Source organism: Doryrhamphus excisus, linkage group LG6, assembly GCF_037039965.1.
Source record: "Doryrhamphus excisus strain RoL-2023G ecotype Guam linkage group LG6, RoL_Dexc_Guam_v1.1, whole genome shotgun sequence".
NCBI classification, from domain to species: Eukaryota; Metazoa; Chordata; class Actinopteri; order Syngnathiformes; family Syngnathidae; genus Doryrhamphus; species Doryrhamphus excisus.
Window position 1 is genome coordinate 18,307,239 of NC_136362.1, and position 19,157 is coordinate 18,326,395.

The 19,157-nt window shown below is 40.7% G+C and overlaps 2 protein-coding genes across 2 annotated transcripts; one reads left to right on the forward strand and one right to left on the reverse strand.

Moving 5' to 3' along the window:
• Positions 1-5,515: 5,515 nt before the first annotated feature.
• On the reverse strand, positions 5,516-7,452 carry LOC131125355 (ras-related protein Rap-2b-like). Its single transcript, XM_058066822.2, has one exon. It carries the CDS (start codon positions 7,120-7,122, stop codon positions 6,574-6,576), a length of 549 nt encoding a protein of 182 aa, XP_057922805.1. The 5' UTR covers positions 7,123-7,452; the 3' UTR covers positions 5,516-6,573.
• Positions 7,453-10,503: 3,051 nt separating this feature from the next.
• On the forward strand, positions 10,504-19,117 carry LOC131125829 (AP-2 complex subunit mu-A-like). The gene is made up of 13 exons (XM_058067724.2): positions 10,504-10,638; positions 12,061-12,180; positions 14,809-15,074; positions 15,196-15,278; positions 15,788-15,793; positions 15,945-16,080; positions 16,352-16,496; positions 16,695-16,712; positions 17,095-17,214; positions 17,291-17,426; positions 17,774-17,871; positions 17,991-18,102; positions 18,211-19,117. Exons 2-13 carry the CDS (start codon positions 12,107-12,109, stop codon positions 18,343-18,345), a joined length of 1,329 nt encoding a protein of 442 aa, XP_057923707.1. The 5' UTR covers positions 10,504-10,638; positions 12,061-12,106; the 3' UTR covers positions 18,346-19,117.
• Positions 19,118-19,157: the final 40 nt, after the last annotated feature.

Below are 19,157 nucleotides of genomic sequence, written 5' to 3' on the forward strand. Positions count from 1 at the left end.
AATGAATAAACTTTGCTTTGGTTTCGATTTTCTACAAGAAAAGCTCTGATAAAACATTCCACTGTTCTCAAATATTTTAATTTTAATTTTTCTACACAAAATAAGATGAAAAATAAATAAACAAATCAAGAATAAAGAAAATCAATCAATCAGTAAAAAATAAATAAATATAATAATAATAATAATAAAATGGCAAATAATAAAAACTTAAGAAACCATCATTTGTCTACCTTGTGGGTTGACAAATGATTTTTTTCAGATTAAAATGAACAAAGCATTATTAGAGCCCTGTAGACATGACAAAACACGACTATAGTCACATTTATACTCTTTTTATTTACAACATATTGCGCAACTGCAGGGTCTTGAGACATATGCTAACTTGCAAACTAGAGAGCTAGCGACCTAAACGGTAGCCTTCAAGTTATTTCCTTTAAACTTAAATAGCCAAAAACTTACCACTTCCACACGGATAGGGAGGATAACTATTAACAGTTATTTAACCTTTAACATGAACATTAATCAAACGTAATAATTTTTTCTGGGTACATGATACCATACAGCATCCATATCAAACTTGCGCGGGCCGCACTAACATTAAACTTTCATATCAAGGCAGGGGCCTCAAACTAGTGTCCTGCGGGCCACATTTGGCCCACGGGCCGCGTGTTTGAGACCCCTGATCTTTTGGGTACGTAGCTGGACTCACCCTAGGGGATAGGGTGAGGAGCTCAGTCATCCAGGAGGGTCTCAGAGTAGAGCCGTTTCCCCTTCACATCGAGAGGAGCCAGATGAAATGGATCGGTCATCAAGTCTGGATTCCTCCCAGACTAAATGCACAGATTATTTCTGGGCATGACCAGCTGGGAGAAGGCCCCGCGACACTCTGAAGGGATTATGTCTCACAACTGGCTTGGGAACGCCTTGGTGTCCTCCCAGTGGAGCTGGCCGAGGACCGGGAAGTGCAGGCTTCCCTATAGTGAGACTGCTGCCCCCGCAACCCGGATCCGAACAAGTGGATCGAGCAGAATGGAATGGAATGACAATAAGAAAAAGGTGCATCTATGTCGTTAAACTTGGGGGATGAGTGTTTTATTGTTTTGCTATCTTATTAATAGCAGCACATAACTGATTTGTATGCTTAAAATATTCCAAATGAGATACATGGAGGAATGGAGGAATTGTGTTTTTATGTTTTAACTTTTTCCAGGCTATAAGGTTATAAAGGCTATATGATGGAGAGTCTTTGAGTTTTCACCGTTTTAGTTTACAAGCACAAGTGTCAATCAAATCTTTGTAGCTCCGATATCGGCTCTGATTAGATTGTGAGAGCAGCAAATTGTAAAAAAAATACAAATAAAAACTGCTATTTCTTGGATTTTTCCCATGCCAGAATCCTTTGTTGCCACAGTTGGGGACATGGCCGACCTACAGGATGAATCCATGCAACAAAAGTTTCATTGGTAAAGTAGAAGAGCAGCAACTCTTTCTCCACAGTGTGTCTTTTCATTCCCATCGCCACTCTGACCTTGAGTCTCTGTGGTGAGAAGGACACTCATTGGTTGGTTTGAGGAAGTCTTGCCAACACGCCAGTGGACAGCGTGGAAGACTGATTGAAGGTGACGGCGGCACTGGAGGTGGACGAAGACAAAAAAAAAGCCTTCTCTGTCCTCTCCTCTCTGGCCTAGAAAACATGAGGCAGGAAGACGGAAGCGTCTCTCCTCAGCTAAACACACTTAGTGGAAAAAGCAGCCCACTAGTCAAACACTTCTACTGGGGTGTTATTTGTTTCAGACAAGATGGACTTCATTTATGAAATAACTGCTGCTGCTTGAGGCAATTATTTCTCATGTCATCAGCACGGCAAACAGAAAATGACAGTTTCATTGAAAAAAAACGCACAGTAGCAACGGACTCTATGTGCAGATTCAACTCAATTCATCATAAATGTTACTAGTGGAGAAAGTGCTAAAATACCAGGTTATGTAATGTAAAACATTTGTATAGTATGGTGAAAAACAATACTTCTCTGCAAGATTAAATAGAACTACAAAATTACCTATGGAAATTTTGAATGGGCCTGCTACCTGTTGCTAACTTCTGTCACTGTGATTGGGACTGACTTGGTGGCTTTTGGGCTTTGTTTTCAACAGAAATGCTAACAATGCTAACAACTACCATGCCTGCAACCTGCCTGGATACACTGTGATCACATGGGAACATATCTTGCTTAATAGATGGTTGCAATGGGACATAAGCTGGCAAGATAACACAAACGTTAATTTTCAATGCAGCTGCTTTGCTCCTCATGCAGGCCCATGAAAACAGCAAATTCGATTTGGCATATGCAGCCGTTTTGCTGTGCATGCAGGCCCATGAAAAAAAATTGAGCATCCATTTGCAGCTCCTTTTGCGCCACTTGCAGGCCCATAAATAGAGAACATTTTACCAGCCATATTACTTTTCAAGGCATTTCAAATGGTTTGGCAAGTAAGATTGCTTTTCTGCCATAGCAGATTAATTTGCTTATTTTAAAATATTTAAGATAGGATTTAAGGCCGCATGATGGACAAGTGGTTTGCATATTCTCCCCGTGCGTGTGAGTTTTTCCGGGTACTCTGGTTTCCTCCCACATTCCAAAAACATGCTACAGTGAAGAAAATAAGTATTTGAACACCCTGCTATTTTGCTATTTCTCCCACTTAGAAATCATGGAGGGGTCTGAAATTTTCATCGTAGGTGCATGTCCACTGTGAGAGAGATAAACTAAAAAGAAAAATCCAGAAATCACAATGCATGATTTTTTAACAATTTATTTGTGTGATACAGCTGCAAATAAGTATTTGAACACCTGTGTATCATCTAGAATTCTGACCCTGAAAGACCTGTTAGTCTGCCCATTAGAAGTCCACCTGCACTCCATGTATCATCCTGAATCAGATGCACCTGTTTGAGGTCGTTAGCTGCATAAAGACACCTGTCCACCCCATACAATCAGTAAGACTTTAACTTGTAACATGGCGAAGACCAAAGAGCTGTCCAAAGACACCAGAGACAAAATTGTACACCTCCACAAGGCTGGAAAGGGCTACGGAGCAATTACCAAGCAGCTTGGTGAAAAAAGGTCCACTGTTGGAGCTATCATTAGAAAATGGAAGAAGCTAAACATGACGGTCAATCTCAATCGGAGTGGAGCCCCATGCAAGATATCACCTCGTGGGGTCTCAATGATTCTAAGAAAGGTGAGGAATCAGCCCAGAACTACACGACAGGACTTGGTCAATGACCTGAAAAGAGCTGGGACCACCGTTTCCAAGGTTACTGTAGGTAATACACTAAGACGTCATGATGTGAAATCATGCATGGCACGAAAGGTTCCCCTGCTTAAACCAGCACATGTCAAGGCCCGTCTTAAGTTTGCATATGACCATTTGGATGATACAGAGGAGTCATGGGAGAAAGTTTTATGGTCAGATGAGACCAAAATAGAACTTTTTGGTCATAATTCCAATAAGCGTGTTTGGAGGAAGAAGAATGAAGAGTACAATCCGAAGAACACCATCCCTACTGTGAAGCATGGGGGTGGTAGCATCATGCTTTGGGGGTGTTTTTCTGCACATGGGACAGGACGAGTGCACTGCATTAAAGAGAGGATGACTGGGGCCGTGTATTGTGAGATTTTGGGGAACAACCTCCTTCCCTCTGTCAGAGCATTGAAGATGGGTCGTGGCTGGGTCTTCCAACACGACAACGACCCGAAGCACACAGCCAGGAAAACCAAGGAGTGGCTCCGTAAGAAGCATATCAAGGTTCTAGCATGGCCCAGCCAGTCTCCAGACCTGATCCCAATTGAAAATCTTTGGAGGGAGCTCAAACTCCGTGTTTCTCAGCGACAGCCCAGAAACCTGACTGATCTAGAGAAGATCTGTGTGGAGGAGTGGGCCAAGATCCCTCCTGCAGTGTGTGCAAACCTGGTGAAAAACTACAGGAAACGTTTGACCTCTGTAATAGCAAACAAAGGCTACTGTACCAAATATTAACATTCATTTTCTCAGGTGTTCAAATACTTATTTGCAGCTGTATCACACAAATAAATTGTTAAAAAATCATGCATTGTGATTTCTGGATTTTTCTTTTTAGTTTATCTCTCTCACAGTGGACATGCACCTACGATGAAAATTTCAGACCCCTCCATGATTTCTAAGTGGGAGAAATAGCAAAATAGCAGGGTGTTCAAATACTTATTTTCTTCACTGTAGGTTAATTGGCGACTCCAAATTGTCCATAGGTATGAATGTGAGTGTGAATGGTTGTTTGTCTATATGTGCCCTGTGATTGGCTGGCGACCAGTCCAGGGTGTACCCCGCCTCTCGCTCAAAGATTTCCCAGCTGTGGATGGATGATTTAAGGTATAGCTCATATTTCAGCACATTTTACTTAAACATGAGCAAATTGGTGTCATACATTGCTTACCCTCACTAGGGTTTGTGGGGGTATGCTGACGCCTATCCCAGCTAACTTTGGTTGAGAGGCGGGGTACAGTGGTTGTCAGTCAATCACAGCCTAACATATCTTGTCAGTCATAAATAAGTATTAATACCAACAAATTTTGACCTTCCAGTAGCACATTGAGCTCAAGCAAACATACAAAACAGCAAAAGTATCCATTGAGAATGGTTGTGCCGGACACCACACCTAAATCCAACTGAAAATGTGTTGGGGTGACCCGGAGGGAGCTTTGCCCAAAAAACTTCCTCGAAATCTGACTACAATTTGAAGCGCTTCAGCAAGTGATTATGATTATGCAACCGGACTACTTGAGTTGTCTTTTTTTTCCTCCCCTTAACATACTCATCTTTTGATTGAATTAAACAGGCTATTAGTAACATTGTGTTCAGGGAAAGTTTTAAAACGTAAGAACGATGTTTCCACTTTGTATTATATATCCATTTTACTCCACCGCTAACAATTGTGCCATGTACATCACATATTAAACTTGTCAAATTTGCTGTCAAATTTTATACCACAAATGATGTTTTTACTAGAATTAAATGTGCTTTACAAAAATTGCCATCAAAAGCACACAGAACATTTAGAGCAACGCCATTAACCTTACAATTTTTACTGATGCGATACTATATACATGTAACACAATCAGTGTGGAACAGTGTATTTATGATTTTATCAGACTTAATTAAAACTAAAAAGCATTGATCCATGCAATGATGTATGCCTTTACTTTGATTTCCCATCCGAACTTTCATTCATGTGGTCATTTCCACTACTTTAAGATGACAAATACAATAAAGCCATTATGTATTTTTGATACAGCTCTTGTTTTAGATTAATATATTTTGTAGTCACCAGGCCTATTCTGGAGGTTTTTCAATATTAATTTGCAGTGATGTCATTTAAATTTGGCAAAAATATCAGAAACACGCAGCGCAGCAGATTAAAGTTACTGTGACGGTCCAGTGAGTGTAAATTGCCTTCAGACTGAGAAACAAGGAAAGCATTAATTGGTACATAAAATGCCTTTTGTATTACAAATCTCTCAATACTGACATGTTCATCACAGATTTGTCCAAAAGGTAAAATCACAATAAAAAGGCTATTGTCACATCTTCAAGGAAAAACAACACAACACCATCAAACATGGCTTCTTCACTGCAGTACCTCCACATTGGGCCTGATTGAGGAGAAACAAAAAAAAGCATAGGCTTTAAAAAAAAAATAAAATAAATGTTCTGATTGCCATGGAGACGCACTGCAGAGGAAGGAGGGCTTGTCACTTACTGACTTGGCACAGTCGCAGGGAAGGCACTTGACACGAGGTCATCCGTCATGGCATGACCTCGCGCAGCGACAGCAACGCACTAAGGTCCTTGTGCACTAAGTTCCACTGTTAATACACTTCCAACACAATGAAAAAAAGGATGAAAAAGCTTTAAAATGTCTTTAAAAATGTCTTACTAGGGATGGGCATGTAGTTATATGACTTGATTAGTCACATGTTTATCCAATTGAGATAAAAATGAAGTGCAATACTTAAAGGTCACCAGCAGAGGCGCTATTGACTCAATCACAAATGCTTTACACAGTGAAGAACACCATAACAACCGCTATGCTATTTGTTGTCATTCATTGCTGTAAAATATCATCATTAACCAGAGCAGGACGCACATTTAGGCCATTTAAAATAAATACAAAAAAATGTTAAACTGCCCATCCCTAGGTTTTGTTTCCACTTCCTTTGTTTCTGAAAAAAAATCTTAAAAATGACAGACATTAACACTGACTCCACCACTGAGCACAAGTACATGGGGGGGGGGGAAACAATGTCTCTTAGGTTTCACAATAAGACATTCCCACTGAGGCACGTTTCCAGAGAAGTGTCATATTATACAAAGCTATATTTCAAATTAAAAAAGTTGAAAACATTCAAGTACTTTGTCAATGTAAACACTTTTCCAGGACTATTAAACATCAGGTTGTTGTCAATTTGTGCGAAAACATAAGACAACAGGTGTGAAAACAAGATTTTTTTTAAAAGGCCCAACTGATTGTGATTGTTTAGAGCAGGACACAAGAGCAACACTTGTCACCTCCAGCAGGAACAGTGGAATAGTTCATCTGTCTGACTATCTCTGCAAACAGTTCATCCACAGAGCCTTTATTCTTGGCTGAAGTCTCCATAAAGGGGCAGGTCCACTCCTGGGCCAGAGCCTTGCCTTCCCCGGATGACACCTCTCTTTCAGCCTCCAGGTCCACCTTGTTGCCCACCAGGATCATGGGCACCCTCTCGTACCTCTTCACTCGGATGATCTGGTCTCTCATGGGCTTGATATCCTGGAAACTCTGCTGGTTGACCAAACTGTAGACCAGAATGAAGCCCTGTCCGTTTTTGATGTACAGATCTCGCATGGAAGCGAACTGTTCAGTCCCTGCTGTGTCCAGGATCTCCAGGACTGACGGGGACGAGTCGACTTCGATCTCTTTCCGGTAGAAGTCCTCGATGGTGGGGTCGTACTTCTCGATGAAGGAGCCCGTCACGAATTGTACAGTCAGGGCGGATTTACCGACTCCACCCGAGCCCAGAACAACCACTTTGTACTCCCTCATTGCCGGGAAAAGAGAGGAAAAGACAAAATACCTCCTTTTTTGTCCCAAGATGAAGCCTTCTTGTCTTCCACCACCAGGCAGCCACCGATGTATTCAAAGCAAGCAGGCCAGGAAGGCGGCGTCCTCGCCCGAATTTAGAGAATCAACACCGAGCGTGCGGGTGTCACACTCCGGGGCGACAGCGTCCGCTCCCTGGAGAATGGTGGCGTCAACCGAGGTACATTGTTGATGGCAAGGACCCGATTGTGCAAGTGTGGTGAGAAGCGTGAACGCTTCTGCTGGCTCTGCATGGTATTTCCTGCCCACATCCTCACAGCATCAACAGCCCACAGCCTCACTTCCGCTTTCTTAAAGGGGCCGTCACACACACTCACACACAAAACCACGACACGTCCACTGGAGTTGCGTTTATGGTCCTTGTCCAGACATGCCTCTGCTGGTGCGACTGGGCATGTCAGGCAAATCTAAATATTTACAGAATTTGTCTTTGTCTCCCAATTTAAAGTGTATCCAAACGTATTCTATACATGACACGTATATTTGAATATAGTGACAGTGTTATTAATACAAGCACGTAGCCATGGATGTCACCATGCCTATTTGAGCGCCCTGTATTTATAGATTTTTTTTCGTTTGAGAAATTAGTTATTCACTTCACATAAACCAGCAATGAAATGACTCAAATGCACTGAAACAAATACTACAAACTGTTATTTGTTTAACTTTTGTTGGATGGGTTATTAAATTATTATCTGTGGGTACCCGATAAACTGGGGGAGAGCAGTGATGGTCAAATCTATCTAATATTGTATTGTTGATACCATGGTAGTATCTGTATCAGATCAATGCTAGCCCGATGACACTGTATTTGTCAGTTCATGTCTATGTTTATTTTTTTCCAAATATGTGTGTGTTTTTTTGTTGTGTTCTTCAAATATATTGTATGTATTTACATTATGGTACATTGTCAACAAATACGTCCCTCTGACGTATGGTTTGGGGGGCAAAAAGCCAAACGATTTGAATGACAGCTAATAGTAGTTTGTATTTAGTTATTTTTTACTATTGACTTTAATAAAAGGGATTAAGGAAACAATTGTATTATTTTGTTGTTGCCATTGTTAAATTGTCTTTTAATGTTGTATCAAATGTTGTTAAATGTTCACAAATAAGTGTGTTTATGCAATACTTCTATACTACATACAATACTTGGTATTGGATGATACCAACATTTGTGGTATCAACCACCCCCTAGTAGAACAAACCTTCTGTGAAGTTACACAAGATAAATTGTACGAACAGTGACTTCATGAGCAGTGAAGTGAGCTTTGAAATAAAAGCATGGCAGTGTATTCATCTGGATTCTACCACATCAGGTGGTAAATGCATAGCCTTGCTTAGCTGGTTCCTGTTGTCAGTACAGTTGTGGAAGAACACCAGGACCTTTTTATTTCACATAACAAATTGTAAGTTGATGTCAGTAATTTCTAATGTACTTCAATGTTTGCTTACATTCACAGGGGGTGGAAAAATCAAGGCACTTAAAGCATAAAGTGAAGCCAAAGAATTTGTTTTTGTCAAAGACATCAAGGAACAGGACAAATATTGAAGATGACATCATCTCAACTACAATTAAATAAAAGACAACTCACAAAAGACTTGATACAACATTAAAAAAAAATCAATAACAAAAATTGGGTGCACAATTTTGAATTTATATGGGATTTGCTCAAATTTATAGAATGACAAAATTATACACACTGGCTCAAATATATACATTCAGTCACTTTAATGTTTTAACAAGCAGTGCTGAAGATTCCAGAACACCTTGAACATGACAAGGATAATCCCTATTTAGTTCTAACCATTATAATTGACTGTTGCTGTAGTTTCTAGAGGTGTGAGTCATGTGACTTGGAACCAAGTCAGACTTTTATTTAAATAAATAAAACCATTCAAAATGCACTGATTGTATTTGTCACATACTGTTACATTGTTAAAATGGGATTAGTTCAAATGGGATTATTTAGTAAACACTAAACAGTGCTTATGACGTATAAGGACTGTAAAATTTCAAGCCTATGGCTTGGAACTTGACTAGGGACTGAACTTGGACTTGCACGTTTTTACTTGTGACTCACTAAACACTGAGTTGAGAAGTTGGGACAAGTTAGGAAAGTCGTTTGGAGACATTTATCAACAACTGCAGATTCCAAGATCATCAGATCAAAGTATTGTATTGTATGTCTTATACTGTACAAGTTTGTAAGTGTCACCACTTTCACAAGGTGTGGAAAAAAACCCATACTGTCACCTTCAGTCTGGGGTAGCATGCCCTCCCATAGCTTGTTGGGGTTTTTTTTATTAAAAGTGCTGACAACATGTCACATATCACCATGTGTGTGAATGCATCATTCCATCCATCAATAGCAACAATAATATATTCCAATAGAATAATAATATATTCATTTTAATAACATTGTTATACTGAAGCTATGCATCCATCCATTCCATTAAGATGGAATTGATACAGAAAGTAATGAATGAGAATGCAGAACCAATGACGTACAGTACATCCGTAATTTATCATTTCAAACAGGTACATTTCCAACCAAAATGAAAGTAGCTAAAGTCAGACCAAGCTTCTAAAATCCTCAAAGACAGCCAACACGTATACAGAGCTAACATTTCAACTTCGGTACAATGCTGCAGACCGTAGAGAGTGTGTGGCTGCAGTATTTATGAATTTGACAAACGCATTTGATACAATTAATCACAGTATTCTTTGCAGATGATGCTACTGCATTTTGTTTTGGAGAAAGTACGCCTGCCTGCTAACCACTCGTCTGCCATGCAGCCCCTTTTCATCACTAATTATTATATATTTGTATTATGTATGATCAATGTTACAGAGCTTATCCATATATCACAATCCTTAACTCCTACTGTAACACCTTGTGATACAGCCTTATCATTTTTATGGTATTTCAATTTTGCTTCTATTTCAAAATTGGCAAATGATATCTGCTGAAGACAGGAAGTACACAAAAACATGTGTTAGCAATTTATGGAGGATCCCTTTTTTGGACTGGAACTGTGAATTGTAACATTTGATGTGCTCCAACGTAAGCTGTATTCATGTTCAAAATTAAATTAAACCATTACCAAAACATAGGTCTCTAACAAGATTGGGGCACTTCCGGATATTTAAGGGGGAACTAGGCCATTATACTACCATATATCTATCTTGAAATGCACAATGCCATATAATTTGACTTTTAAAATATTAATAGACCGTTGCATTCTGCAACTTATCGTAGCCAGGCCTGGGTGCGGTTTACTAGTTGCTGCAACCACGCCTTTTCCTGCCCTGGCAGAGAACGTAACAGCGTCGGGTCAGCTGACATATCAGTGGACCACTGGCAGGAAGGAGACCGACTAGCGGCCGTGTGCACCGGAGACGCACTCCTACAAGCCATAGCGGAGGCCAAGGGTGGGACTGCTGGTGGAACGAGGGTAAGTTCGCCACTGTCAAAATAGTGAGATGACTGAGGGGAGAAATTAGCCACTTTAGCCGGAAACATTATTTAGATACTTGGGGTAAATGTTGCATTTTCGAGTCGTGCTAATGTTAGCAATGGTAGCTGCCGCCCGCTAGCTGGCAGCAAGTTAGAGAGTAGTTCATAGTGTGATAGCGGAACTGCGGAGGTTTTGTCCTTTCAAATTAAAAGCTCACAGCGAACAAAGTATAATAGATATAACCTAATGAACGTTGATGCTTGTAGTCCGACATATCATATTTAAATTTGTATAATTATAATATATGTGTGTATGAGTTGAGAAAATTGTACTTCCCTTGGTTTTATTTTACGGTAACGGAAATCAATGTAAACTCCAGCAGAGCGGCATGTTAGGTGGCTGTACAATACGGCTAGCTTGGCCGCTGTCGTAAGCTAAATTAGCTAGCTAACACTACCTTTCGCTCCCGGGCTGTTCCCCACCATCACATTGATCATAGCTGAAGGTCAGACCTTCATTCGTCTATTTATCACATCTTTAATCAGACATGCCGAATATAGCAACAATTCGCGAGTTGGCGTGAAAATGCGAACACCTATGAAACATTGATCAACGCAAGGAAAATGGGCCAAATGAGCAGACATCTTGATTTCGGCCACATTAGGAGCATTAAGTCGGTTTTTGACTGGTCCTCGGGATTTTGCCGTTCAGAGATGTTCTTTTCCTTTTCATTGTGATGATATGTCGTGTTGGGTAAATCATCGTGGCTTTTATTGCCCGCGTCCTGTAGGAATGCCAAGTATGTCCTCCAATTTGGGCTTTCCAGAAGATTCAATCACGACTAATGGTTAGGTTGTGTATCTCTGATGTGTGTATATATAGATATATACATACATACACACACACACACATGCATTGATAGTGCTTGCAAATGCTGCAATTCTTATGATTTCTTGTGGCTTTTGAATAAATGTTTAGTTTTGACTTTAATCGACAATGTAATGTAATGGTAGCCAGTCCCGATCCACAGCCACAATCTGGTTGGTGTCATGGTGCTCCACGCTGATAATCTGGTGTTAATCTCACAGTGGAAGTAAACAAGGAATCCACTGAGGCAAGAATGTCAATCTTAACTGCATGTAACACACATTAAATGTAAACTCAAAAGTATGTGTATTGATTTGCGTGTTCTAGATTTGTGTCACCACAATGTGCAGCTGCAGGGTATAGTCAAGCGGCAATGAAGTGTGTGTGTGTGAGAGCAAGAGCGAGAGAGCGAGAGAGAGAGAGTGGATGTAAAGGACAAATGTGTCCCTGTCCTGATAGTCACTAATTCATTGCTTTTGCTTCTTCATCACCCCGTTTTCCATCCCCCTTCCATTTCCTTCCTCACTGCATTGCCTGCATGTGTCCTCTCAGGCAGTTTGGTTTCATCATGGCCTGTCAGGTCTGAAAAACAGCCACGATGATTGGAGGATTGTTCATCTACAACCACAAGGGGGAGGTCCTCATCTCCCGGGTCTACCGAGATGATATAGGGTAAGTAATCTTTTTAGGATTCTAGCATTTTTGGACTTGTTCATTGCAACTTGGTAGACAAATGCTCCTAATAAAGGAGGGAATGTCTTTACACCGTGGTGAACATGTTCTGTGCACAAACCCTCAAGACCGTTTTTACAGCTATTCTTTGCACTGCTTTTTTTTAGGGCTTTCAAAAGACAAAATGATACACAAGATTGGGTCTAAGAGACAAGATTTTAACATTACTTTTAAGAAAAGTACAATGGAAAAAATATATGACAATCTACATATATATCTTGCAATCTACTAATGTAATATCTACTGTGTTACATTCTTCTGCAATGTGTATGCTACTGGCCCTGCCTCCACAAACCTCTGCCATGTCTGAAAGGGGAACTGCATTTAAAAAAATTGTGCCCATCATTCACAATTTGTATGTGAAACATGAATACATATTTCGTTCCCTTTTTTGTGCATTATAACATGAGAAAATGAGTTAATATGTGCTAGCTAACAATTTCGACTCTGAAGCTAGGACATCTGAAATAAAACTCAAATAACAAACTCCTACAGCGTTGTTGCTAAAAGGGAATTTCTTGGGGAAGAACACAGATAGGAAAGTCATTATGCAAGATGAGATACTCGACTGACACACATCTAAAAGAGCAGAATGTTTCTATTAGAGGGTAATGATGCGTGTCCTGTCTTCACTCTTTATTGCTGGTTCACTTTGTTTATATTATCCTAAAGCAGATGTTGCCTGATAATGTTGTTTTTCATAGAATTTACATTAAGGCAGAAATATATTTGTACCCCTCAAGTAACTTTTCTGCTGACTCGCTGCTTGAAGTACCATCAAGTTTAAGAGAATAACAGCAAGTCTATATTAGGTTTGTGCTGAGTAGAACCTTCTTGTCTTGTTCTTCTTGAATTTTTAATATACTTTATTGATTTTCTCTACCCTGTGCCATTTTGTAAGCGTACCGATGACTCAATACAACCAGAACTCTTGCTGTTTTTATCACAACTTTCCCGCTTCACTTTCCCATTTCAGTAAAGACCCATTACAAGTTGCATAACACTGCTAAAATGCTCTCATGATGACATCATGATTGAACCCCTTGCGTCTGTTTGTACCTGTACATCATGCACGAAAATGTCTCTTGTGCATTTTTGCTGCTCTTCATCCTCTTTTCCTCTCTCATCACCATTCCCCTTGATCTGTCCATAATGGCCCATGTAGGAATAGGTAAGACAAGCCTATACCTGACAAGCATGACCCTTTCCTCCCTGCTCTCAAGTTGCTCCTTCTTTCGCAAACTGCATGCTCATGAATTTCACCATACAGTGAATTCCTGCATATTGGCAATTCAGCATTCCCTTTTCTGAAAATTTGCATATGTGTTTTTATTTTTCTTTAAAAGTATATATTCTCAATCACAAGTCTTTCATTGATAAATATGTGCTAATAAAGCATAAAATGTACGGGGGTCCCGATATAACTGTTTCAACTTACACTACAATTCCGATATTGCAGCCTCGATTATTTTGGCGATTCCAATATTGAGAACAAAGCAGACATACTTTTATTACTTGTTTAATCGCATGAACTGTTAGAAATGTCTTGATCAAGAGATATTACTCAGTACAATAGTCTGCAGTAGTAGGAATGAAAAAACGGATTTATTTAGTGTAGGCCTGTCACAATAACCAATCAATCAATTAACCATAAGATGGTGGAGGCGGCACGGCTCAGGTGTCATTTTTCTCCCAACCTGAAGATTGTGTGTTTGATCCTCCGCCCTCCTGGGATAATGTCAAAGTATTCTTGGTTAAAATAATGAACCCCCAGTTGCTACTGATGCTCGTCATTAATTGGTAAATGTGTCAAAGCACTTTAAGTTGGAAAAGCGCCATACAAGCGAAAGACCATTTACAATAAATAAAAACAAATTCAATAATTTTGCCGGCCTTGATATATTGAGATGTGCATGCATGTTTGATTTTCTTCTCCCTGAACCAAACAGGTCATTGTGACGAGATGGAACATTTGTGTGTAGGGAAGTATTCCCCCAGCAGGGAAACCCCTCCAAGCCCCCTCCCAAACTAAACATGTTGATATGGTGGCCAGAAAATTGCCTTAGTTAGCTTAGTTTCATCACATGAGAGTAACATATGAAAGATCGTTAGTCAGTCAAAAGCAATGTAAAGCCCTTCACTGGTGATTGTTGCGTATAAGCTAAAGAGGTGCATTAGCATGGAGTTTGCGCATGTGATATGATTGTTATTGGACCCCACATATTTTTCATATAGAAGACATTTGCAATTTTTTTTAAAATTCTGAGTAGATCTTCTTGTGTAAGATTTTGGCTAAAATTTGCTGACTTATTTTGTTTTTTCTGAATATATAAAGTGTTTGTCTCAAGGCAAACTATTCTGCCAGCTGTCAATAAAGGCTATATGAATTGAAATGGAGGCAGTTCAACTAAATGCTTTTTCTCTGAAGATGTAGCTTAAAATGTTTATTTCTGCCTTTCCCCCCTCTCGTATTACCCTGAGCATCAACACTACCACTTACAAGATATTTATTTTCTCTGCAGGAACTTTTTAAATTTCCTCTCCCATCTTGTTTCCTTCACAATCCAGGCGTAACGCAGTGGATGCGTTCCGTGTGAACGTGATCCATGCGCGGCAGCAGGTGCGCTCTCCGGTGACCAACATCGCCCGCACCAGCTTCTTCCATGTGAAGCGCTCCAACATCTGGTTGGCGGCTGTCACCAAGCAGAATGTCAACGCCGCCATGGTGTTCGAGTTCCTGTACAAGATGTGCGACGTTATGACGGCCTACTTTGGCAAGATAAGCGAGGAGAACATCAAGAACAACTTTGTGCTCATCTACGAGCTGCTTGACGGTAAGAAGTCCCAAGGAAGGAGAATCTACCAGACTACCATAGTCTGTAGTACTCAGTTTTACCTGTCCCCCATCTTATCTGTTACTAGCTGGTAGTTTTTTCAATTTGTGTGTTTACACAGAGATTCTGGACTTCGGCTACCCCCAGAACTCAGAAACTGGAGCACTAAAGACCTTCATCACTCAACAGGGCATCAAGGGACAGGTCAGTGTCCTCAATGCAGTTTTCATCAGTTTTTTTTTCTCCCCTTTGAACAGCTAGTCAAATACCAGATTTTTTTCCCCTTTATTGCACACTGACCGTTTCCACTGTTAGAAACGCAGTTCTGCAGTCACACAAAATAGACACTTTACAAAGATAACAATGTGCACTTGTAATTGGAACTGTCAGAGGAATATTAATTGGACGTCTTTGTTATCATTATGGTTGTTGGACTGCACTGCATCATACCAGAGCTGTTGGTAATATTTTGCCACTCATATAGCTAAATGAGGTAGACATAAATATTAGAATGTGATGCAGCCATACTTTAAATGAATAACTCTGAGTGTGTCAATCAATTTTTATCTGTCACACAATATTTAACCGTCAGGCCTAAGAGCAATGAAATAGTTTTAAATATAAATGTCAAGTGTGTAATCATTTGTTGATTTTGTCGTGTGATTCTTCCCTCTCTTTTTCTGATTTGGACTGGATTACTGTTCCTGCTTCAGCACCAGGTAATAAGCCTTTTTTACTTATGTTATGAATGCGCCATGCCATACTGTGGTGCACAACCATCTACAGTACTCTCGTTTCCATCTTGCTTTTGAGAGGCTTCTGGCGCTCTTGCTTTATGCTTTCCATTGAGGCTTCTGCTGTTGTTTCCAGACAAAAGAGGAGCAGTCTCAGATCACCAGCCAGGTGACTGGTCAGATCGGCTGGCGTCGCGAGGGCATCAAATATCGTCGCAACGAACTCTTCCTGGATGTGCTGGAGAGCGTCAACCTGCTCATGTCACCGCAAGGTTTGTTCGATAGTTATGGTTACATGTCATGTCAACATGGACCCAAATAATTTATTTTTCACCCCAAAAATAAAACACCACCGCCACTAGCTAGCAGATGTTACCAATAGTAGTTTCAAAGATAAGAGGAAAAAAATGAATTTAATGTTTTGACATAACTCTTGTATTGGATTTCATTAGCGTGGGTGTACCTAATGTTTTGGCCTGCCAGTGTACATTTACACTGAAAGAAAATGTTTAATGTACTCTTTGTTGCCCTCCTGACTGATAGGTCAGGTCCTAAGCGCACATGTGTCCGGCCGAGTCGTGATGAAGAGCTACCTGAGTGGGATGCCGGAGTGCAAATTCGGCATGAATGACAAGATCGTCATTGACAAGCAGGGCAAGGGTGGAGCGTCCGATGATGCTGGGAAGAGGTGAGAGCATTACAGGATGTCACATTTTGCCTCAGTCAACAAGAAAGAACACTTTCTATGTCTCTGTGTTGTCTTGTTATCTCTTAACAAGACAAAAATGTACTATTTATTTTGATTTTTTTCCCCCCTTCCTTTCCTTTTTATGGTTGCATCTCTCCTCTCTGTCCCTGTCTTTCTTTTCTATGTGCTGTACCTCAGTGATTTAGGGGGAGGAAGGTACTGTACTGACAAGTGACCTCACCCTAACACACGCAACACATCTCATACATACATCTCATGCACTGATGCCTCTTCCTCACTACAAATCCAACACAACTTATGAATAACTTTCTGCTACCTTGTGGTTGTTTGCTCTTTTGGTTTCACTCCCACCCACTTTTCTGCTTCACCTTTAACCTTTCACACAACCCTAACAGGGACTGATTATATAACATCATTAACCTATTACCATGTCTTTATGGCCAGCTGTTGCAGTGTGTCTGTGTGTGTGTGTCATTGTAGCTAGCGTGGTTGTATCTCGTAGCACCAGAACTTTGTTGTTTTGCTTGCTGCTTTGTTGAAGTCATCGCATTGTCATTGACGCTGTCGTGTCTCCCAGTGGGAAGCAGTCCATCGCCATCGACGACTGCACCTTCCACCAGTGTGTGCGTCTCAGCAAGTTCGACTCGGAGCGCAGCATCAGCTTCATCCCCCCTGATGGAGAATACGAGCTTATGAGGTCGGCCGGTAGCACAACGTGATAAGATGAACGAAAAATGGACGTGCGTCACTTGACCTCTCCTTTTTGTTTGTAGGTACCGCACCACTAAGGACATCATCCTGCCGTTCCGCGTCATTCCTCTAGTCCGCGAAGTTGGACGCACTAAACTGGAGGTGAAGGTGGTCATCAAGTCCAACTTCAAACCATCGCTGTTGGCCCAGAAGATCGAGGTGAGAATTATATACACTTATTGCCACTGCATTATGTGTGTTTTGATTGTTGTTTTATTATATATTTAGATGCTGTAGTCCCTCAAACTGTAATAATGATCCTCACCATAATGTATCTACCGCCCCTCTACATAGTTAGAGGGAATGAGATTTGTAATCGTATGTAATGCTGCTAATTGTCTGTCAGTATTTTTACTGTATACACTGTGGTAGTCTACCACATTCATTTCTACTTCCATAGAGTCCCTATATTAGATTATGTTGTGTGGGTAAAGAGAACCTATGTATAAGACAACACAGTAAGAGGCTGCTAAAGTCTTGGTTTTCACATGTTCATTTCTATGTAGGTCCGTATCCCCACGCCCCTCAACACCAGTGGCGTGCAGGTGATCTGCATGAAGGGAAAAGCCAAGTACAAGGCCAGTGAGAACGCCATTGTGTGGAAGTGAGTCGCACACTTGAATTTGATGATGGAACTACTTGGCTTTTTTGGGAGACTGGTAAATCTTCCTTCATAAGCTGTGGTATATATTGTATAAGTCAAGTTGTTGCTTTTGTGTGTAGGATCAAACGCATGGCTGGAATGAAGGAGTCTCAGATCAGCGCTGAGATTGAGCTGCTGCCCACCAATGACAAGAAGAAATGGGCCAGGCCCCCCATCTCAATGAACTTTGAGGTCAGCATGCATGTGTATTTAGTAGAACCGCCCTGGAGAATAATGGAGAAAAATCTGTGAGTTAATTGAGGAAAAATTTTAATTTTTGACCCTCTCCCCTATCTGCAGGTCCCGTTTGCTCCGTCAGGCCTCAAAGTGCGCTACTTGAAGGTGTTTGAGTCCAAGCTCAACTACAGTGACCACGATGTCATCAAATGGGTGCGCTACATCGGCCGCTCTGGAATCTATGAAACGCGCTGCTAAATTGGCACGCCGATTTGATCCATCCTCTTCTCAGTTTCTCTCTGCCCTGACCCTCCATCTTTATATCTCCTCCCATTTATATTTAGATCATAGACCCCCCTCTCCTAACTAGGTGTTGGAGGTTGACTTTACATCATTTAAGAAAAGTAAATATGGCATAATGCACAGATGTATGCAAAATGTGACCCATTGTATCGTATATATCTCGTAGTAATGAGTAAAGCAGGTGCACCAAAAGGGCAGGACAGCAATGTGGCTCTGTTTTGTTCATTCAGTGTTATTGTTCTATACACTATCAATTTAACTTTTATTAGTCCCGCACAGTTTGCAATTTTCCTCTCCAGTAAGATGACGTGTAGCTGTTGTGGTTTCACATGAATCTTGGTATAATTCTTGTGTATGAGTAGTCCAAAGTCTGTGTTGTTGACTGATGAACTCAATTCAAGGGGATAAGTCACTTTTAGCTTGCTGCTTTTGTGTACAGTAACAGAGGACATTCCAGACAGACCTAATGGGCCCTGCTAGTGGCGAGTTTGATTTTCAAAGGAATTTTCCTAAATGTATCTGAAGCACGGAGACCAACTTTATTCATCGAGTATTAGATGTAACACTAGAAAGGTGTGCTGGGAAATCACAACCTTCCTTTCCCGTCCCCCTGCAGTATCATGTAGAGGTGATGTCTCCCCTGGTGTTTACCTTGTCACTGTCTGCTTCTTCATATTTGTAGCCCTGGTGACCGTTCTGTCCAATAAAATCTCACCATGTATCCAAATTGGCTCAAAACCTGTATTTGCATGCTATATAGACATGTA

Excerpts from the sequence above, each read along its gene's own strand:
- LOC131125355 (XM_058066822.2), bottom strand. The coding sequence starts at position 7,122 with ATGAGGGAGTACAAAGTGGTTGTTCTGGGCTCGGGTGGAGTCGGTAAA.
- LOC131125829 (XM_058067724.2), top strand. The coding sequence starts at position 12,107 with ATGATTGGAGGATTGTTCATCTACAACCACAAGGGGGAGGTCCTCATC. Across the intron at positions 16,081-16,351 it reads CCTGCTCATGTCACCGCAAG|GTCAGGTCCTAAGCGCACAT; the intron begins GTTTGTTCGATA and ends CCTGACTGATAG. Across the intron at positions 17,215-17,290 it reads GGAGAATACGAGCTTATGAG|GTACCGCACCACTAAGGACA; the intron begins GTCGGCCGGTAG and ends TTTTGTTTGTAG.